The sequence below is a fragment of the Ornithorhynchus anatinus genome, chromosome 14 (genome assembly GCF_004115215.2).
Source record: "Ornithorhynchus anatinus isolate Pmale09 chromosome 14, mOrnAna1.pri.v4, whole genome shotgun sequence".
Classification (NCBI taxonomy): Eukaryota; Metazoa; Chordata; class Mammalia; order Monotremata; family Ornithorhynchidae; genus Ornithorhynchus; species Ornithorhynchus anatinus.
In genome coordinates, this window is record NC_041741.1 from 43386584 (window position 1) to 43407731 (window position 21148).

Consider the following 21148-nt stretch of genomic DNA (forward strand, 5'->3'; position numbering starts at 1 on the left):
TTTTCCATTATTTTTCTGAAGAAAGGGCAACAGGACCATTTAGAGGGGAGGAGGACTGTGCTTTAAATCTCTTATATTTGGGGGCCTCCTTATCTGAGACATTTGATTTGTGTCGGTCCTGTTTCTGAACCACTTAGGTATGTAATAATAATAAAAATAACAATAATAATAGTGGTATTTCTTAAGCCCCCTCTCAGGGTCGCACCTGGAGAGTGTCCAGTATTGGCTATTGGAGGGAGAGTCAAGAAGAGGCATACCCATTCCATTCCTAGCTTGGCCAGTGGCTAGTGAGTGGAAGACAATCTGCTACAAGTCAAAAGTCACCCATGCTGGGCAGCAGCGGCAAGGAGAAAGTCAAGGGTGGAGATTCAAGTTTACTGTGCGGAAGGAGGCAATGGTAAAGCACTTGTGTATTTTTACCAAGAAAACTCTATGGATACATTACCAGAACGACTGCAGAGCGGGGCAGAGCAGGAGAGATGAATCCATGGTGTCGTTATGGGTCGGAAACGGTTCGATAGCATAAGATAAAATATGCCAAGCACTCGTCTAAGCGCTGGGGTAGATACAAGATACGGGTTGGAGACGGTCCCTGTCCCCCATGGGGCTCACAATCTTAATCCCCACTTTCCAGCTGAGGGAACTGAGGCCCAGAGAAGCCAAGTGACTTGCCCATGGTCATCCAGCAGACAAGCGGCTGAGCTGGGATTAGAATCCAGGTCCCTCTGCCTCCCGGGCCCACCTGGAAGAACGCCTTGGGCCAAAACCTAGCCCTGGAGCCATCTAGCCCAGCGGGGACAACTTACGTACCGGAAGAGATCCATTTTGTGTGGTGGGCGTGTTGGTGCTCGGCTCCCCATGCGCCTGGGTACTTCCGTAGAGCGTCAGGTTGTGCTCGCTGGTCTGGCCCGCGTAGTCCTGACTGTGGGGCACCCCATACTCTGTGGGGATCCCATTCTGGGGAGGTGGTGGGAATGGGATGGTGGTGAACGGCTGGACCATTGCATCAGGAGTGGCCGTTGGCTCCTGGTTACCCTAGTGAGAGGAAGCAAAAGGGGGGAGAGCGGGGAGAAGGGGGTGGGGAGGGAGAGAGAGAAGGAAAGAATGAAAATGGTGCTACAGAGGGCCAGAGCCTCGGCGACCTTCTGAAGTGTGTTCTCCGCCCAGACAGCCCACAGGGTTCAACGTCACAAAACTCAACTTCCATCCTCTTATACTACTCCTTTCAATAACAATAATAATAATAATTGTGGTATTTGTTAAGCATTTACTATGTGACAGGCACCATATTAAGCACTTGGGTAGATACAAGATAACCGGGTTGGACCCAGTCCCTGTCCCACATAGGGCTCACAGTCTTAATCCTCATTTTTCAGATAACGGAACTGAGGTACAGGGAAGTGAAGTGACTGGCCCAAGGTCATCAGTGGACAAGTGGAGGAGTGGGGATTACAGCCCAGTCCCTCCAACTCCCAGGCCCGGGCTCTACCCACCAGGCCACGATGTTTCCCACTTGGACTCTGAAGGATTAATTCATTAGGATTAATCAACCCATCGCATTTGGACGGTTACTCGAGGCTCAGGACAGTCAGTCAGGCAACTGTACTGACTGAGCACTTACTGTGTGCAGAGCACTGTATTACATAGTTGGAAATGTACAATACAACCAGAAACAGACACATTCCCTGCCCACAATGAGCTTACAGTTCAGAGGCCCTACAATACAGGTGGGAAAGGCTCCTCTGACCTTCGGACTTCCAGAACGCTAGGAGTCACCTTCCGGAATTAAGTAAGGGTTGCTATGCGGAGGAAGTTGGCTGGTTCCAAAGATGGCCCTTTTGAAATCACAGAACACAGGGGAAACCTTCAGGGAATGGGGCCTGTTTGCTCATCTACACGGGCTCAGAAACAGTCGCGATGATCGGGCCTTTTATCTAATGGCAGCTGAGGGAAACGATGCAGAAGACCCACTCTCTGCCAAGCCCTTTACCTTCACTCTTCTCCTTTAATGCACGAGTGACTATCTCTCTACCACAGCGCAACCATGTTTTCTGCTCTGTGTCCTTTCGGGGATGTAACTCGAGGCCAAAGAGATTCAGTGGTGTATACATGGAATGCAAAGGTGAGTCAAATTGAGGGAGTCATGGAAGCAGAAGAAAAACATAGGCACTACTTCAAATGATTGATGAATAGCAAAGTGAAGACTTATTTGCATTTCCTCTCTTGAGAGGCAAAAGAAACTCGAAAAATCAAACTTTCCTCTAAAAGTATCAAGATGAGGTGTTGGAATGGGAAACTTCTCCACAGAGACAGAGAAGTCAGGAAGCGTGAAGATTTTTTAAGCAGTCTTCAGGGTCTAGTTCAGTGGCATCTATCCCTAACAACTTCAACAAAAGGTCAAGCTCAGTTTTACACGTAGCTTCGTCCTATGTAATTAGCCGGCCATATTTAGTCACTTCTGTGCCTTGTATTATCTTTTAAATTTGGGTCCTGGAAATACAGCACTTAGTACAGTGCCTGGCACATAGTAAGCGCTTAAATACCATTCATCTGATCATCAACCAGAAGATCTCAAAACATCTAGAGCCCCTTTCTTTGATCTATTTTTGCCACTAATTTTCATCTTTGCCCATATCCAACAGCCTGGCTCGCTGGTTCAAAGCGTGGTTGGGTTTGCGGTGTCTGCTTCAGAATCTTCGGGGCTCCAGATGCAAAGTCTCAATATCTCCCTCCCTCCGCGGTCTCCAGCGTCACCTTCAAGCTGCCCTCATTTCACTCCATAAAAGGCAAGGCAGTGTTCCACGGGAGAACGGGTCCTATCTTGTGACTTGAGCAGAGCTCCAGGACAGATATCTTGGGAATGTGTCTACCCACTCTATTGTATTGTACTCTCCCAAGTTCTTAGTATAGTACAGTGCTTTGTACACAGTAAGCGCTCAATAAATACCATTGATTTAATAAGCAGCGGAGAAGGACAGATGTCCTCAAACACGGAAAACCAAAGAGAGCAAAGGGCTTAAAGGCCCTGACTGAAGCACTTAGGTTTTTTTTTCCAATCCCAAGCATCACTTCTTTCAAACAAAGCAATAATTATCCTCTTCCCTCTAGCCCTAATTATCCTCCTCTCCCTCCACCCTTGGCTTCCCACAGAGAGCCCTAAGCTTGGACAATGGACTGCCAGCAGACCTTCCAAAACAGCATCTCAGTCAGTCCTGGGCAAATGGATATCCATTAAATTGATACTCCACCAAACAAAAGAGATTGCACTGCTATTCCTCAAGAGGGCTCTTACACGATCATTGTTCCGTTCTATCCATTCTGCATATATCTGTCTGAAGAACTGTGGACATTTTTAAATTTGTTAAGCACTTACTGTGGACCAGGCTCTGTACTAAACGCTGGAGAGACACAAGCTAGTCACGTTGGACCCAGTCCATGTCCCACCTGGGGCTCCCCTTTGTCCAAATGAGGTAGCTGGAGACCAGAGAAGTGAAGTGACTTGCACAGGGTCACGTGGCAAAAAACCGGCAGAGCCGGCAATAGAACCCGGATCCTCCTGATTCCCAGGGCCCAGGCTCTAGCCACTTGGCTTTTCAAATCCAGAAGAATGGCACCCGGGCTCGTGGGGAACAACTATCAAACCCTTCGGCCAGATTTTAAACTCCAACTCTCTGATTTCTCCTTCGCTCCCAACATTCAAAGCAGTGGTCGGGGTTGGAGGAAGTCTTGGGACAGAATTTAGTCTTTATTGAGGCTTGTGGTTTCTCCAAACTCACCTAGGCCCCCTAAATTAATGGCATAATTTGTAATGGCCCAGCTAACACCAAATTAAAAAGTGACTTTAATCTTCAAAGCGCTTTATGGGGAAATGAATCTTCACTCCCACCCTGTAAGGTAGATAAATATTATCATCTTCATTTTATGAGCCTTTGACTAGACTCCTAGCTATCACTTAACGTCTTCCTTCCGCCCAGGATTGTAACCTCACCAGACATATTCTTCCATCCTGCCAACCTCTGGACTGTAGGTTTGTTCTTCTAGACTGTAACCTTGTTGTGGGCAGGGAATGTGTTTGTAATACTGTTATATTGTGCTCTCCCTAGCACTTAGTACAGTGCTCTGTACACAGTAAGTGCTCAATAAATACAACTGAATAAATGAAAGTACTTACTCCATGCCAGACACTCTACTAAGCGCTGGGGTAGATACAAGCTAATCGGGTTGGGCACCATCCCACCTCATGTGGGGCTCACAATCTTAATCTTCATTTTACAGATGACTAAACTGAGGCAGAGAGAAGTGAGGTAAGCTTATGAGCAGACAAGTAGCGGAGTCGGGTTAGAACCCAGGTCCTTCAGACTCCCAGACCCGAGCTCTGTCCACTAGGCTACACTGCTTCTCGCCCTCACTGTGTGCAGAGCACTGTACTAAACGTTTCAGAGAGTACTACACAGTACTGGCGGAAGACTCGATCCCTGCCCTCAAAGATCTTACAACCTAGTAGGGCAACACAAGACATTAAAATATCCTAACGGATGGTTTGGTCTCTGACTCACCCAGGCGGTCTGTGATGGATGGAGTGTCCCTCTCCCCTCACCATGGAAACAACCACCCCAAGAAGTCCTGAAACACTTCAGTGATGAGTTCATCATCTGACATTAATCAATCGCACTTACTGAGCACTTATTGTGTGCAGAGAAATGTACTAAGTGCTTGGGAGAGCCACAATGTAAGGAGTACAACAATAATAATAATTGTGGTATTTGTTCAAAGCTGCCTATATGCTTGGCATTGTACTAAGCGCTGGGGTGGATACAACCAAATCAGGATGAACACAGTCCCTTTCCCGAACAAACACATTCCCTGCCCACAGTGAGCTTACAGTCTAGAGGGGGAGACAGACACCAATATAAATAAATTATGGATACGAACATGCTCCGTTAACAAATGTGTTCCATGGCTTGTCCTGATTTCCACGCAAACACAGCCTAGTTCTGGGGAGGGTGTTGATCTGGGAGTGTCTGAGGAGCTTCCACTGGATCCCAATGGTTGGTTGGTTTCTATCCAGTGCTTAGAAGTGTTTGGCACATAGTAAGCGCTTAACAAATACCATCATTATTATGTTTGCCTTTTGTTTTTCTTCGGTTTTTTAAGGTATCTGTGGGGCACTTACTATGTGCCAAGCACTATACTGAGCCCGGGGGAGGTAAGAGTTAAAGCAGGTGCCATACGGGGCTCAGAGTCTCTTGGTGATTCACTATGTGGTTAACCACTGCTGTAAGTGGTGTTTAGCAAAAGACTGACCCTCTAAAGGGCACTTTTGTTCAAACTCTCATTTGTTAGGAGGAGAAAATAAAACTCCCACAGACAACTTCAGGCCAGTCAGATACCTCTCCATTCTTTGTTTGCACCCAGCCTGCCCCTTGCTTAGTCTGCCAGCTCCTTGAGAGCAGGGAATCTCTCTGAACACTTAGTACAGCACTCTACACCGAGAAGATGCCCAATTCTTGGCATCTGGTTTAATTCCAAGCTCCATGTCATTAGACCTTCTGGTTCGTTCACCCCAAAGCAGCCTGATTATGCAAGTCTCCGGCAAGGGAGAAGAACAGGAGGGAATTTCCGGGCAGTTAAGCAGAGCAAACCTGTAGTGAACTAAAGCACGGAAAATTCCGCTGTCCCTGGAGGTGGGTTTCTGTATCGCTGAATACGAACCAAGCGCTTCTATTTAGATCGTCGGTTTTCCCCACAAACCTTAACAGGTACTGTTCCCATCATGCCTTCATTTTCTTCCAGTTGGCTGCCAAACATCCATCACATTAAAATGAATTATGTATGTACATGCTCTTCAAAAGCTTTTCAAGTGAATCCATTTTTGATTGTTTACATTCTGATTTTTCCCTCAAACCTTCGGGTCAGTTACGAGCTTTGACCCAAAAAGGCTTTGCAGGAGATCTACATTTGGGCACTTCTCTCTCTCTCCCGCTTTGGTGTTTTCTCTTCCTGGAGCCATTTGGCTTTTTTCACGCCACTCGTTATGCTTCTCTTACCTGACTGTTTTCATCCCTCCAGGCTTCGTCTACATTGGGTTTTTTGTTTTTTAATGGTATTTGTTTAGCACTTACTATGCACCAGGCACTGTATTAAGCTTTGGGGTAAATACAAGCTAATTAGGTTGGACATAGTCCATGTCCCAAATGGGCTTCACAGTCTTAATTCCCATTTTACAGATGAGGTAATCGAGGCAACGAGGAGAAGTGCTTTGCGCAGTCACACAGCAGACAAGTGGTAGAGTTGGAATTAGAATCCAGGTCCTTCGGGTTCCCAGGCCCACGTTTCAGGCTCATAGAGAAGCAGCGTGGCTTAGGGGAAAGAGCATGGGTTTGGGTTAATATTATCGTACTTGTTAAACGCTGTGTGCCAAGCACTATTCTAAGTACTGGAGTAGATACAAGGTAATTCCGTTAGACACAGCCCCTGTCTCACATGGGGCTCACACTCTTAATTTCCATTTTATAGATGAGGTAACTGAGGCAGAGAAGTGAAGTGACTTGCCCAAGGTCACACAGCAGCCATGTAGCAGAGCTGGAATTAGAGCCCAGGTCCTTCTGAGTCCCAGCTCCGTATTCTACCCACTAAGCCACACTGCTTCTATTGACTGATTGATTAGCTGATTGTGCAGAATCTGGCTGCAATCACCCGGCCCAGAGTTTCCATCATTTTGACTCAGAGGTCATTCAGGTGCCTGACTTAGCTGGGATTCCTGACTGTATACTCGTTACAGGCAGGGAACATGTCTGCTAATTCTGTTGTATTGTCCTCTCGCAAGCACTTAGTACAGTGCTCTGCACACAGTAAGTGCTCAATAAATATAGCTGATTGATTTCCCTTCCCTTCCAAGTACCATATTATTATTACTATTCTCTTCGGTCCTACTTAGATGTGCACAGAAAGGACGAGATGCAGATGTAAGGATGTAACCACCCTAACCCCAATCTCTGTTGTCATTCTCTGAATCATCTCCCCCCAATAATAATAACAACTGTGATATCGGTTAAGCACTTACTATGTGCCAGACACTGTTCTAAGCACTGGGGTAGATACAAGATAATTGCGTTGAACAGAGTCCCTGTCCCTAACGAGGCTTGCAGTATAAATCGCCATCTTACAGATGAGGTCACTGAGGCACAGCGAAGCAAAGTGACTTGACCAAGGTCACAAAGCAGGTAAGTGACAGAGCAGACAAAAGAACCCAGGCCTTTCTGACTCCCAAGCCCATAAGCTGCTTCTCTGCAAAACCGGTCAGGAGGAAGATCACTTGAATGGGACATGAGGAGAGAGATGGTCTCAGCCCCTCCCTTCCTCTTCCTCCTCTATGGTATTTATTGAGCGCTTAGCATGTGTAGAGCACTGTATGAAGTGCTTGGGATTATACAAGCCAACAGAATTGGCAGACCGGTTCCCTGACCACCCTGAGCTTACAATCTAGAGGAGAAGGCAGACATTAATTGAAATAAATCCTCTCCCAGATGTGAGGGTGTTGGTGAGTCTGAGATGCTCTGGGCCTGCCTGACTACTGCAGTCTTCCTCTCTATCATCTCCTCAGGCAGCCTGAAACCAGAACGTTAAAACTTAGGGGGGCAAAAATAAATCACAAGTCGACACAGCACAGGAATGGGCTGCCACGAAGGAAATGAGGACCCACAAGTATTTATTGGCAGGCCTGCAGGCCTGATCTGAGATTATGTGACTGTAACGAAGCTCATCTGCTGGCAACACTGCAGGAATTCAGAGGAAAAATGAAGACAAAATTCCAAAGCAGGCAGATCCCGGACAAATGATAAAATTCTACCAGGTATGCGTAGGTCTTGGAACGACTGCTTCTTTTCCGTTCTACTCTAATGACCTGGTGGGATTGCTGCGGAAAACTGCACCGGCCTCCCCCTTCATCTTTGTCAAAAGAACAGATTGCATCTCTACTCCTGAATCATCTACTAGGAAGAGAAGGAAAGAATTCGTAGCCAGATCTCTTATGTTATACTGTTCTCTCCTGAATGATCAGTCAGTCAGTCGTATTTCTTTACCATGTGCAGAGTACTGTGTTAAGCATTTGGGAGAGTACAATATAACAGGCACATTCCCCGCCCACAGAAAACCTTTAGGCCTAGTTTAAACTGAAGGAATTGGCACATCTATGAAAAATGAGAAGCAGTGTGGCCTAGTAGAAAGAACACGGGCCTGGAAGTCAGAAAACCTGGATTCTGATCCTCTGTCACCTGTCCACTGAGTGACCTTGGGCAAGTCACTCTAGTTCTCTGTGCCTCAGTTCCCTCATCTGGAAAATGGGAATTGAGACTGTGAGTAATCTGATTAGAGTGTAACTACTCCAGCACTTAGTATAGTGTCTGGCACATAGCAAGACCTTAAAGGATCAAGGCCTTTAGAAAGTACTCTAGGCCTCAAAGTTAGCATTCAAATAGCTAGTGGCGATCCTCTTCCACTTCATCCCCCCTTCCCATTCGCACAGTGCCTACGGACTTATCTGTAATTTTTTTTATATTACTGTCTCCCCCTGTAAACTCGCTGTGGGCAGGGAATGTGTCTGTTTATTGTTGCATTTTACTCTCCCAAGCGCTTGGTACAGTGCTCTGCACCCGGAAGGCACTCAAGAAATATGACTGACTGATTAGCCTTTCCCAAAGCAATCTTTTTTGCACTCTAGGCTTAGTTCCCTGCATCGGGTCCTGCTGGGAATGACACCGGCACACAAGCACACGATATTAACTCTCCCTCAGGGGCGGTCTTGACAGAGCTTGCTCAGTCAACTGAACAAACACCTCAATTAGCCAAGGGAGATAGGGGGAGGGTAGAAAGGCCCCCATTACACAACACTTACTAGTAGTCCAAGGTGCACGACAGGCAGAGGCTAGTCAGATTCCCCCTTTGCCCGAGAGAAAAATTAAAATGCTCCTCACTACTCTGACAGTTTAACAAGAGTATCTTCTTAGACAATTCCATTGACAAGGGGTGCTTTCAGATTTGCCATTGCATAAGAGAAACGTTTAAGCCTAACTAACCTGTAATTAGGGGCCATGATCACCACATCTAGTGGCTGAGGACAACCAAGATGGCTCTCACATGAAGGATCTCCTAGAAGGGCAAGACAGTTAAGTGGGAGGATGTGGATATGACGAAAATCAATTCACTGCTTTCTACGGATCCTAATGCTTTCTACAAAATGCACAATCTTTTTTATGGTACTTGTACAGTGCTTACCACATACCAGGCACTGCATTACACACTGGGGTAGATACAAGATAATCGGGTTGGATGAAGTCCCTGGCCCACTTTGGGCTCACACTCTTAATCCCCGTTCTACATTTTATTGTACTCTCCCAAGAGCTTAGTACCAGTACTCTGCACATGGAAAATGCTCAAAAAATATGACTGACAGATGAGGTAACTGAGGCCTAGTAAAGTGACTTGCTCAAGGTCACACAGCAGGTACACAGCAGAGCCAGGATTAGAACCCAGGTCCTCTGACTCCCAGGCCTGTTCTCTTTCCACTAGGCCGCACTGCTTTTCATGCTTCTCATTTTTGGATAGACGCTCCAAATCAATACGGTACTCAGTGAAACTTCCTGAAACTGCTCTGACAATCCTGCTAGTCCAAACTGGCTTTCTCTTCCAGACTTCTCTAGATCTCTAATCAATGGAGTCCTTTAAGACTTCCGGAATCCTGCTTCCCATAGCAATCCTTTACTCCTTGAACTCTTGTGCTTTTAACCAGAGTAAAGGCTTGGTTCTGAGTATACAAAGTGTGAAGAGAGACACAATAGACAGAGGTAATCAGGTCTGTAATCTCTCACTCTTATTAACCAGCTCATTACCTCTAGAGACCCAAATCTTCAGTTTGAAAACTAAATCTAAGACACTGAGTTCCACTACAGAGAATGGCTGAAGGTACATCTGTTGAGATCTATAAGCCTGAGGACAATGTGCTGCTTAGTCACCTTGCCGGAGTCTTCTTCAGGATCATCGCCATCAATATTTACAAACCACCTCTGGGAACATGATAATGGAAGCCCAAAATATGATTCTTGTTACTCATAGAGCTTACAACCTCATAGGGAAGGCGGGTATAGCACAGGCAGTGAAAGAGGAAGAGCATACATGAATGTGGTCAAAACCAAAATCAGGCAATTAAACAATGAACAAATATTCACGAATGCTAAGACGACTTTGGGAGTTACATGAAAGAGGAAGGTCAGGAACTGATCAGGGAAGGGTTTTCAAAGGGGACAGGGATACGGTTTGACCAATATGAGAGGGAGGAGTATTTTCAAGCAGGAAGAAAAAGGTAAACAATGGTTCAGAGACAAGAAGAGTTGTAGGTGAGGTAAGTTAGAAGCTTCACCTGTGACAAGAAGGAATCAAAGGAAAAAGGTAAAAGGGAGAAGACTGTGGTGAGGACTCGGGTCAAAGGTTAGAAATGTTTGTTTTTATTTAAAAAGAAATGTAAGGAATACTGAGGAAATGCAGATACCATCATTTACACCTATCTTGAAGAACAAAGGGGAGAGTGTCACAGCTGATAAAATTCCAGCCAACCTTCCAGGAATTCCCCAGAACAATGGTAACTACCTGCTCCCAGAATTGCAAAGGAACATCAGATCTCAAGGGGCTAGAGTGGATCCGACCAATGCAGTAAATTGGATTCAGGAGAATGGGGAACTATCCAGGCCTCTATTCAGCGTTTCTAAACTTTGGCAAGACCTAAAAATGCATGGTGGCCTTGTGAAAGAATTTTCAAAACCTGAACATTACCAATGGATGTTTATTGTTGTATTGTACTCTCTCAAGTACTTAGTACAGTGCTCTTACTCAAATACTACTGAATGAATAATAATAATAATAATAATAGCAAATAGTATTTAAGTACTATGTGTGAAGCACCATATTAAGGGCCGGGGCAGACACAAGATCATATGGCTCACAGTCTAAGTAGAAAGGAGATGGGTACTGAATTCCATTTTGCAGACTGAGGCACAAAGAAGTTAAAGTGACACCCAAGGTCACACAGCAGGTATTTGGAGTTGCTGAGATGAGAATCCAGGCCCTCTGACTCCCAGGCCCATGCACTTTCCAGGAGGTCACCCTGCAGGGATATTTGTCTAACTTTCCTCAGTTGGGCTCTGAGGGTGCAAGCAATGAGGAATCTGAGAGCTTGGGTCACAATTTGATTCTGATCCTCTGGGAAAAAACACCACTGGCAGAGATTATCAGACAGTCCCTGACTCAATCAATCATTCACTCAGTCAATCATTGTCACTCAGTCAGTCATTCACTAACTCACTTGCTCAGTCAGGCTCTCCCTCCCTTCCTCAGTCTCTCTCATTCACTCAATCTCTCACCCACTCAGTGTCTCACTCAGGCGAGCTGCGAATATGGAGGCCGGGGGTCTGGAGGCAGGCACCCAAGAAGATGCACATATGATAATGATTCATTCATTCATTCAATAGTATTTATTGAGCCCTTACTGTGTGCAGAGTACTGTACTAAACGCTTGGAAAGTGCAATGAATCACCATGACTCTGATACCAGAAAACACTATGCACCCATTATTTGAGCATTTGGGATTCGTGCCACCCTCAGCCCCGCAGCACTTATGTACCTATCTAGATGAGAAGCAGGGGCCTAATGGATAGAGCATGGGCCACGGAGTCAGAGGGCCTGGATTTTTGTCTGCTGTGTGCCCTCGGGCAAGTCACTTCACATCTCTGTGCCTCAGTTACCTCATCTGAAAAATGGGGATTAAGACTGTGAGCCCCCATGGGACAAGCCCCTTTGATAAGTGTCTGGTACACAGTAAGTGTTTAAATGCTTTAACAGAAAAAACTCCCTACAAATTATTTACTTATGTTAGTCTCCCCTGTAGACTGTAAATTCGCTCAGGCATGGGAAAACCCCAAACTATCAATGTCATATCATTTGGCATATCAAACTCTGATCGACACCGAGCCCCTAGTGACTGTGTCAGCAGCTGTTCCATCCTGCTCTCAGTCAGTTGGTCGGTCAATTGTATTTATTGAGCACTAACAATAATAATAATAATAATGATGTCCGTATTTGTTAAGCACTAACTATGTGCAGAGCACTGTTCTAAGCGCTGGGGTAGTTACAGGGTAATCAGGTTGTCCCACATGCGGCTCACAGTCTTCATCCCCATTTTATGAAGCTGACAAGTGGCAGAGCCTGGATTCGAACCCATGACCTCTGACTCCCAAGCCCAGGCTCTTTCCACTGAGCCACGCTGCTTCTCATTACTGCATGTGGGGTACTGTACTAAGCGTTTGGGAGAGTACAAAATATAACAGACATTCCCTGCCCACAATGGCCTTTCAGTCTAGATGGGGAGACAGACATTAATTTAAATTAATCAAATTACAGATATGGACACATTTGTTGTGGGGCTGGGATAGGGGATGAATAAAGGGAGCAAGTCAGTGCAACGCAGAAGGGAATGGGAGAAGAGGAAAGGAGGGCTTAGTCAGGGAAAGTCTCTTGGAGGTAATGCACTTTCAATAAGGCTTTTGAGGGATCCAGAGTAACTGTCGGATATGAAGAGGAACAATTACTGCCAACACTGCCTAGTTTAAGTTCAAGTCCCAGCTTCTGACCTCCATTCAGCAGTCCCCCGCCCCTCCCAACCCTCAGGGACTCTGCCACTGGCCCTACTGCCAAATACTGTTATTAAATAAGGCTTTCCTGGAAATTTCAGAATGAAGCAGCAGCACATATAGATTAAAATATAACAATTATTTATATATATATATTAATGTTGGTCTCCCCTTCTAGACTGTAAGCTCATTGTGGGCAGGGAAAACACCTACCAACTCCCTTGTACCATACTCTGGCAAGTGCTTAGTGTAGCGCTCTGCACTCAGTAAGTGCTCAATATGTACCAAAGACTGATCTTCAGGCAGAAAAGGAAGGGAAAGGGGCAGGAGGGATGGAGGGAAAAAATAAAAGGATTTCATGATTCATCTTCCTCTTAACTCCCACCCACCCACCCACTTCAGTTCTGTCTCTACTGCCTTGCCTTATCTTCCATAAGGACATGATGGGAATGGAAACCCTGAGATCACTGGTCCCCTCTTGACTATCAAGCCATAGCTGCTCCATCCCCCCCATCCCCTTCTGCCCAAGCAAAGTTGACTGAAGTAGATAAGGTGGTTAAAAGGGGGAGGGCAGGTGAAAGAGGCAGCCAATCAATCAGTGGTATTTCTTGAGCGCATACTATGGGCACAGCACTCTGCCAAACATTTGGAAAAATTCGGGGCAACAGAGTTGGTGGACCGAACCCCACCCATAGCAAGCTTACACTCTAAATGGGGATACAATCATATAAACTATGAATATTCATTCCATCTTATTTATTGAGCACTTACTGTGTGCAGAGCACTAAGTTCTTGGAAAGTACAATTCAGCAATAAAGGGAGACAATCCTGGTCCATATACTCTAGTATAGGTACAAAAGTGCTGTGCCACTGAGGGTGGAGTAGCTAAAGTGGGCAATCAATATGGGAGTCAATTAGGATGGAGAAGTATTGTTGTCGAGCAGAAGAGAGGGCAGAAATAAGGTAGGCAAGGATTATTTTGAGGTGGATGAGATCACCCAAGCATCTGGATTTGTGCTAGCGTTGCTTCTCAGCAAGTGCACAGGAGCGGAAGCAGTACTATAACTGTGGAGGTGATCTAGGGTTGCAGGTTAGAAGTACAAGATCAGAGGAAGGAACGGGAAGGGAGGGAGTTAAGTTCAATGGACAGAGCAGTGTAGAGGGCTTCGATATGTGTGTCAAGAGAAGGTAGATTAATTATGAGACCAAATGGGGTAGGCTGGCTTTATAATATTAGAGGGAGTGGAAAGATCAGAGGTCTCTATGGGGGAACAGGACATATTTGCAGGGAGGGGGTGTGTGGGGGTGATAATGACATCAAGCACGGGCCCAAGTGGGTGAGTGGATGAAGCAGAATGAAGCAAGAGTTCATTGGAGTTACGGCGTGAGACAAAGTAGACAGTGGAAAGGTCTCTGGGGGCAGCTACATGGCTATTGAAGTCTCCAAGGATCAATGTAGGGATAAAGAAAGAAGAAATGTGTGCTTAACAAATACCATAATTATTATTATTGTTAAGTCCATAAAGTGTTTATATGAGGAAGCATCCTGGGCAGTTTGTCTTAAAATACAGAGGATTGAAAGACCAGAACAGGGACTGGATGAGCAGTAGGGAGGAAATCAGTCAGGCTGGGACAAAACAGAGTCAGGGGAAACAATAGAATGGCCTACCAAGGGAGATGCTTTGACAGAAAACTTGCCTCCAAAGAGTTTAGTTTAGCTTTTTTTAAAAAAATGATATTTGTTAAATGCTTACTATGTGCTAGGCACTGTTCTAAGCACTGAGGTAGCTACATGCTAATCAGGTTGGAGAGAGTCCGTGTCCCACAAGGGGCTCACAATCTTAATTCCCATTTTACAGTTGAGGTAACTGAGACCCAGAGAAGTGAAGTGACTTCCCCAAGGTCACACAGCAGACAAGTGACGGAGCCAGTATTAGAACCCAGGTCCTTCTGACTCCCAGGCCCATGTTCTAGCCACTTGGCCACAATCTAAACCCGCCTAAATTCATATAATTGGTCTTCGGCCTCTTCCCTTCTTTGTTCTGACAGCTTGGAATAAAAAAGGATGGAGAGGCCACCCAACTGCCAACGCATGAGGTGGGGGAAGGGACAGCATTAGGCAAAAATGAAAAAAAGACCCAAAAAACATCTGGAATCAATTGTGAAAAATCTGAACTGCTCAGAAGGAACTGCTGACGGGGAAAGAATAATCAGATGGAAAAACTGGCGAAGGAAGTGAAGGACGAGAGACATAATGTCTAATCATGGTAAAGCACTACCCGCTCTGGACTCTACATTATCCGAATGCTAAAATGTCTTGCCCTCCTTCCTCCTCTACCTGGAATATTCTTTTGACGAGACACAAACAAACCCATATGAAACATAAACTAAAAGCCATGCAATTTGGTCTTATTTCTACTCCCATACCAGATGGAACTCCCTCTTTAGAGCTTTGTCTGCCTTTCAGATCTTATAATTTTTATAACCTAAAAAGGTTGCGGCAAAACAGGCCTTCTCTGTTTCCCCTCTTCGCTCGCTGACAGCAGCGGGCCTCAATGACTTAGCATCCTCTAGAGGAAAGCCAGATATTTACATTTTCTCCTCAGTTTGGGAAGGCATTTGGTCGTCTCTTAGCAGTAATAGAAGGCCAGATTAAAAGTTCTTTCCCCCTCCTTTTTCAACAATAGAAATAATACAGTTCCCCAAGGGGTTTTGTTTCGGGGACCGGATAATAATAATGGCATCTGTTTAGTGCTTATTATGTTTCAAGCACTGCTCTAAATGCTGAGGTAGATAATTAGGTTGGACTCAGTCCCCATTCCACATGTGGCTCAGAGTCTTCACCCTCATTTTACAGATGCGGGTCACTGAGGTACAGAGAAGTGAATGAGCTTGCCCAAGGTCATACACAGCAGACAAGTGGCGGAGCCAGCATTAGAACTCAGGTCCTTCTGAGTCTCAGGCCCATGCTCTAGCCACTAGACCATGCTGCTTCCCCGATCGATTCCCAAAGTAGATCATATGAGTAAAGCTGGAGTCTGAAGGCACACAACCCAAAATGAAAGCCTAAATGCAGATTTTTTCATCATCCACGTGGTGGGGAAGGAATAACAGGAGAAACATACGCAGGACTGAAGACGAGTAGAAACAGAAAGGAGTACACTCTACTCTTCTGACACTAGGCTGATTTTCTTAATATAATAATGGCCCCATCTCTCAAGCGGCCTCATTTTGTATGATTAATGTTTTAGAAAAGGACAGCTGAGAGCACCACGAGGACTGAAACAGTTCTCAAGTGGGCTTTGAACACCAAAGTATTATAATCCACAAAATAATGCACTTAGCAAAATCCAGGATCCAGCCCACCCAGATTCCCAAATTCTTTAAAACTGGTCCAAGACGGGTTTAAGTTATCCCATGAAATTCCCACTAAACCTCTGGGCAGAACAGGTACTACAGTGCTGGGCTTGACAATGTCTAGCTAATACCTAATAACAGTAACAATAATTGTGGTACTTGTTAAGTGCTTACTATGTGCCAGGAACCATTCTAAGTGCTGGGGTGGATACAAGACTGTAAACTGGACTGTAAGCTCATTGTTGGCAGGGAATGTGTGCTTATTGTTATACAGTACTCTCCCAAGTGCTTAATACAGTGTTCTGCATATAGTAAGCACTCAATAAATATGACTGAATGAATCTGTAACTAATATTAGAAAGGACTGGATTTTGTGGGAATCAGTGTATGGTCACTGTGTGTCCTTGAACAAGTCACTGCTCTTCTCTGGGCCTCGGTTACCTCAATTGGAAAATGGTGACTAAGACTGTGAGCCCCATGTGGGATACGACTGTGTCCAACCTGATTAGTTTATATCTACTTCAGCATTTAGAACAAAGCCTGGCACACAGTAAATGCTAAACAGTATCATTAAAAAGTAGGTGCTGAATAAATGCCATTAATGATTAGGAACTTCCCATGTGCCAAACACCATCCTAGATGCTTTACTGAGAGCTTATTGTGTGTAGAGCACTGTACTAGGTGCTTGGGAAAATACAATATAAGAGAGAATCCCACCTGCCACTCAGTCAGTTGGGGGTCAGGGGAGGGAGTTGGAAAGAATTTGGCTTTGGCTCTATTTCCCCACAGGGACCAAAATGCAGCGTGGCCTAGTGGACAGAGCACAGGCCTGGGAGATAGAAGGACCTGGGTTCTAATCCCAGCTCCCCCACTTGTGACCTTGGGCAAGTCACTTCACTTCTCTGGGCCTCAGTTCCCTTATTGGAAAAATGGGGGCTCAATGCCTGTGATCTCTCCTACTTAGAATGTGTGAGCTGAAGATCTTGTGTATATACCCCGGTGCTTGGCACATAGTAGATGCTTAACAAATATCATTATCCTGACTATTATTATTATAAATTATATTTACTAATAATAATAATGCTGAGCACCCTGGAGCTTCAAGAAGCCTGATGGAACCCTTTTTCCTGGCTTCAGAAGTCCCTTCTGATTGGCTAAAGAAGGGTGGCTTCTCAACAGCTTCAATTCCCCTCACCTCTGGGGTCAACTTAGAGCACAGCCCTGAAATTCCTGAAGGGCAGGACTAGGGAGAGAAAAAGGAGAGGGAGAAGGAAAATAGAGCACCTATGTGGTGCAGCTGAAACCTAGCACAGTAAATGGCAGTCAGGAATCATGCGTACAGTCTTGTGTGGGGTAATCTACCTGTGTGCGTCCATGTATGTTGTCACCTGCTTTTTCTGTGTGCGCAATAACAGAGAGTGCTGACTAAAGGCAGCACTCGACAGAACCAGGATTGTTTGGGATCATCTGAGTCCTAGCAATGTTTTTTTGTTTTTTTAATGGTATCGCTTACTATGTGCCAGGCATGCCAGGACACATTAGATACAGGCCTTTGAACAAATTCAAATCTGCCACAAGTAGTGGATGGGCACGTGTTTAGGTCGGAAGTACATCTGACCTAATGGGGTGCTGCAAAACACATTGGAAAACCTTTGGGGGTTGGGGGAGAGGCAGGGCATGGGGAAGGTTATTGAAAGGGAAAAGGCAAAGTGCTATGGCTAGCCGGTCCCCTGAGCCACTAGTACTGCCATTACTTGGCAATGAATATTTAAATAGGAAGATAAATATTTCAGAGCAAAGTCATCCCAACTAGAAGCCTGTTAGGCTAAAAGAGGTGACAGGTACTGAAGAGTAGAACTCTCTCCTCCATCCCCATTTCCTTTCACTTGCACCTCCATACCACTTAATTAATAATAATAATAGTATGTGCAATATTTAAGTGCTTACTTTGTGCCAGACACCAGCTGGGGCGGATACAAGCAAAGCACACAGGGCTCACAGTTCTAAATCCCCATTTACAGATGAGGTAACTGAGAAATGAAGTGACTTACCCAAGGTCAAGCATCAGGCAAGTGGCGGAGCCCGGGATCAGAGCCCATGACCTTCTGACTCGCAGACCTGCTCTCTAATCACTATGCCATGCTGCTTCTTTAAAAACCCCAAATATTGGTGAACAGCTTTAACTCTTCATACAAGGATTCAACATGAAAGATGGGTCTAGGGCCACTCAGGAGCAAGTACTTCTAGGAGTTTGGGGGAGGATGCGACGGGGGACAACAGGGGAGAGGAGACAGGCATCCTTCTTTTACTGCTTATCAGGCAAATAAACAAAAGCTTTGAACCCCTGCTGCAAATATTTCCTACATAAATCTAATTCTGGAATTAAAACTTCAGAAACATATTTCCAGCTAATCTAATTTCTTTTTTGTCTGGGGAAAAAAAGGACTTTCCCCTTCTTTAATTTCTTTGGGAGTGACATACAGAAACAAGAACTGCCTACTGCAGAACTGCCAATAAAAGAAGTCCCATTAATACGGCTCCGCTTCATCAAAATCCCTCCCCAGCTCTCCCCACTTCATTTCCAATAGTTTTTTTCTACCACATGATCATTCTCTTCTTGGAGAAGCATCTCTCTGGAGCTAGTTTCCCATGGAACATTAATACTCAGACAGTGCTTGGCCAATTCTGATTAAGGCTGCTCCATCAGATAACAGTGGGCCAAAAATGGGTTTCCATACCAAAAAGTAAATACACTTTGCGCCACCCGAGTCTTCTGCCCACGATTCACGTTGGGTTTTCTTTTACTTAACTGAAAATTCAGTTGTTTCCCATAGGTTCATCGGGAGCATCTTTGGAATACATTTCTGGAACCCAGTTTCTGTAAAACTAGATTTCTGCTACAAAAAACAATGAAAACTCCAAAGGAAGACAGGCAGAAGAATGAGTGCATAACCAGGCTTATTCAAGAGAGACAAGATAGGAATTCAGACCCCAGACCCTAGAACCTCAAGTTTCCTTCCATTCTTTAACCACTTGATAATAATAATGGCATTTGTTAAGCGCTTACTAAGTGTCAAGCACTCTTCTAAGCACTAGGGTAGATAGAAGCTAATCAAGTTGGACACAGTCCCTGTCCTGCATGGGGCTCACAGTCTTCATCCCCATTTTCCAGATGAGATAACTGAGACCCAGAAAAGTGAAGTGACTTGCCCAAAGCCATCCAGTTGACAAACTGCAGAGTCCAAATTAGAACCCAGGTCCTTCTGACTCCCAGGCCCGTGCTGTATCCACTAAATCATGCTCTTCCCTGACTCAAAAACCAATTCAAAAACTGTCCACAAAGTGTCAAAGAGCAACGCTTAAAAAAAAAGGAGTGTGAACCAGGATGGAACCTGCCTTCATCGGCTCCCTAATATATTTGGCGTTTTAAAAATGTAAAGAGAAACTGCAATTTAAGGAACTGCAGGACTTAATGTACAGAAGACACCAAAATCCCCCTCTGCCACCTAAAAACCACAACAGGCAAACAGAACTCTCTGTAGACTCTGACAGATGATATTTTTTTTTAAAAAAAAAACAAAACACAAAAACCACTCTGCATGGGTTAGAACAACACATTCCTCCCCCACGTCTCCTCCCCCGCAATCTCTGGCCTGAGACAAAAAAGCAGCCTAATGGAAGGCAGGCTCTTCCCGTTACCCATCCATCTACACCAGACAAATCAATAGGTCCATTCCTTGGACTCTTGAGTTCAACCCCACGTCCATGTCACGAATGGGGAAAGAAAAAAAGAGTCAATACCTACATCACACTTATACCTCCACCACAAAGGAAAATGGATGAGAAAAAAAAAGAACCCCAAGCTGAAAGAAGGCACAAAATGGCACAAATAGGCTTTTTTCCACCGAGCTCCCTGTAGGCAGGGAACGTGTCTACCATCTCTGTTGTACTGTGCTCTCCCAAACGCTTGGTACAGTGCTTTGCACACAGTAAGTGCTCAGTAATTACAGTCGATTGATAGAAGGGATGCTCAGTGGCTGCTGAGGTGGTGTGAAAGGAGTGGAGTTTACTAACACAAACCAAATAAGGATGCATTTTGGTGACTGTTTTGCCGGGAAGGCATTCACTCGTTTTCCTCCCAAGCCAGTTCCCCCCATTTCCGATTAAATGTTCTCCTAAGCTGCCAGCTGACAAAAATGTTAAAGGAGCCCAAGATTCTTTCTCTATAATCAATTTCTCTCTCAACGTCACAATCCTTCTTCCCAGTAATACAGAGTTACCATTCGGCTCAGGAAGGTACCTTATTTCCCTCAGGGGTCATTTTCCAGCAAAGGGACATAACCTAATCCATTTCAGTTGAATTTGGCTTCCCAATTTCAAGATATTTTTTTCCCTTTTTTCGATTACAGTAAAATCGCTTTTGAAACCATCCCACAGAAAATCCAGGTTTTTTCTAATTTGCTATGATTCCTGTCAAAAGGTGATCCACATTTCTCTGAGTTTGGAGGGGGGAAAAATGGTTTTAGCTCAAGAGGCCAAAAACAGCCAAAGAAGCCAAGGGTTTATTAATCCGTGGGCAGGAATATTTTCTGCCCCAACAGAAGTGAAAAATATGCCATCAGAGATTTCATTTTCCCGAGAAAAATGGCCGCATGCTTTTCAGTCCTCATCGAGGAGCGAATTCCATATTAATGGCATATTCCCCTCCCCTCGATATCTTTCCCCAGCACGAATTGGCGCCTGAATGGAACACTGAACTGTCAAAGAGCTAAACCTTTCTGCTGGGATAGAATTTCAGGGAACTGAAGCTGAGCATGGAGTCACCCCATCCATCATTGACTTCCTGGTCTCTGTGGACTCTGAGGTTCTAGGGGGGTTAGAAGTCGCCTCTCAGGACTCTGGCCACAGGTAATAATAATAATACTAATCACACTTGTTAAGTGCTTACTATGAGCCAGGCACTGTACTAAGCACTGGGGTGGACACAAGCAAAACGAGTTGGACACAGTCCCAGTCCCAAATGGGGTTCACAGCTTCACTCCCCATTTTAAAGATGAGGTGACAGATGAGGGAATAGGATATAATCCCCATTTTATGGGTGGGGGGAGGAGGAA

The 21148-nt window shown here is 45.1% G+C and overlaps 1 protein-coding gene across 13 annotated transcripts in view; it reads right to left on the minus strand.

Moving 5' to 3' along the window:
- The window catches only part of RBFOX2 (RNA binding fox-1 homolog 2), a 246547-nt gene that overhangs the window by 72112 nt on the left and 153287 nt on the right, over positions 1–21148 (minus strand). For all 13 annotated transcript variants that reach the window (XM_029079218.1, XM_029079217.2, XM_029079215.2 and 10 more), the window contains one exon: positions 811–1035. In XM_029079218.1, coding sequence (XP_028935051.1) covers positions 811–1035 — 225 coding nt within the window. The remainder of the gene's footprint in view (positions 1–810; positions 1036–21148) is intronic.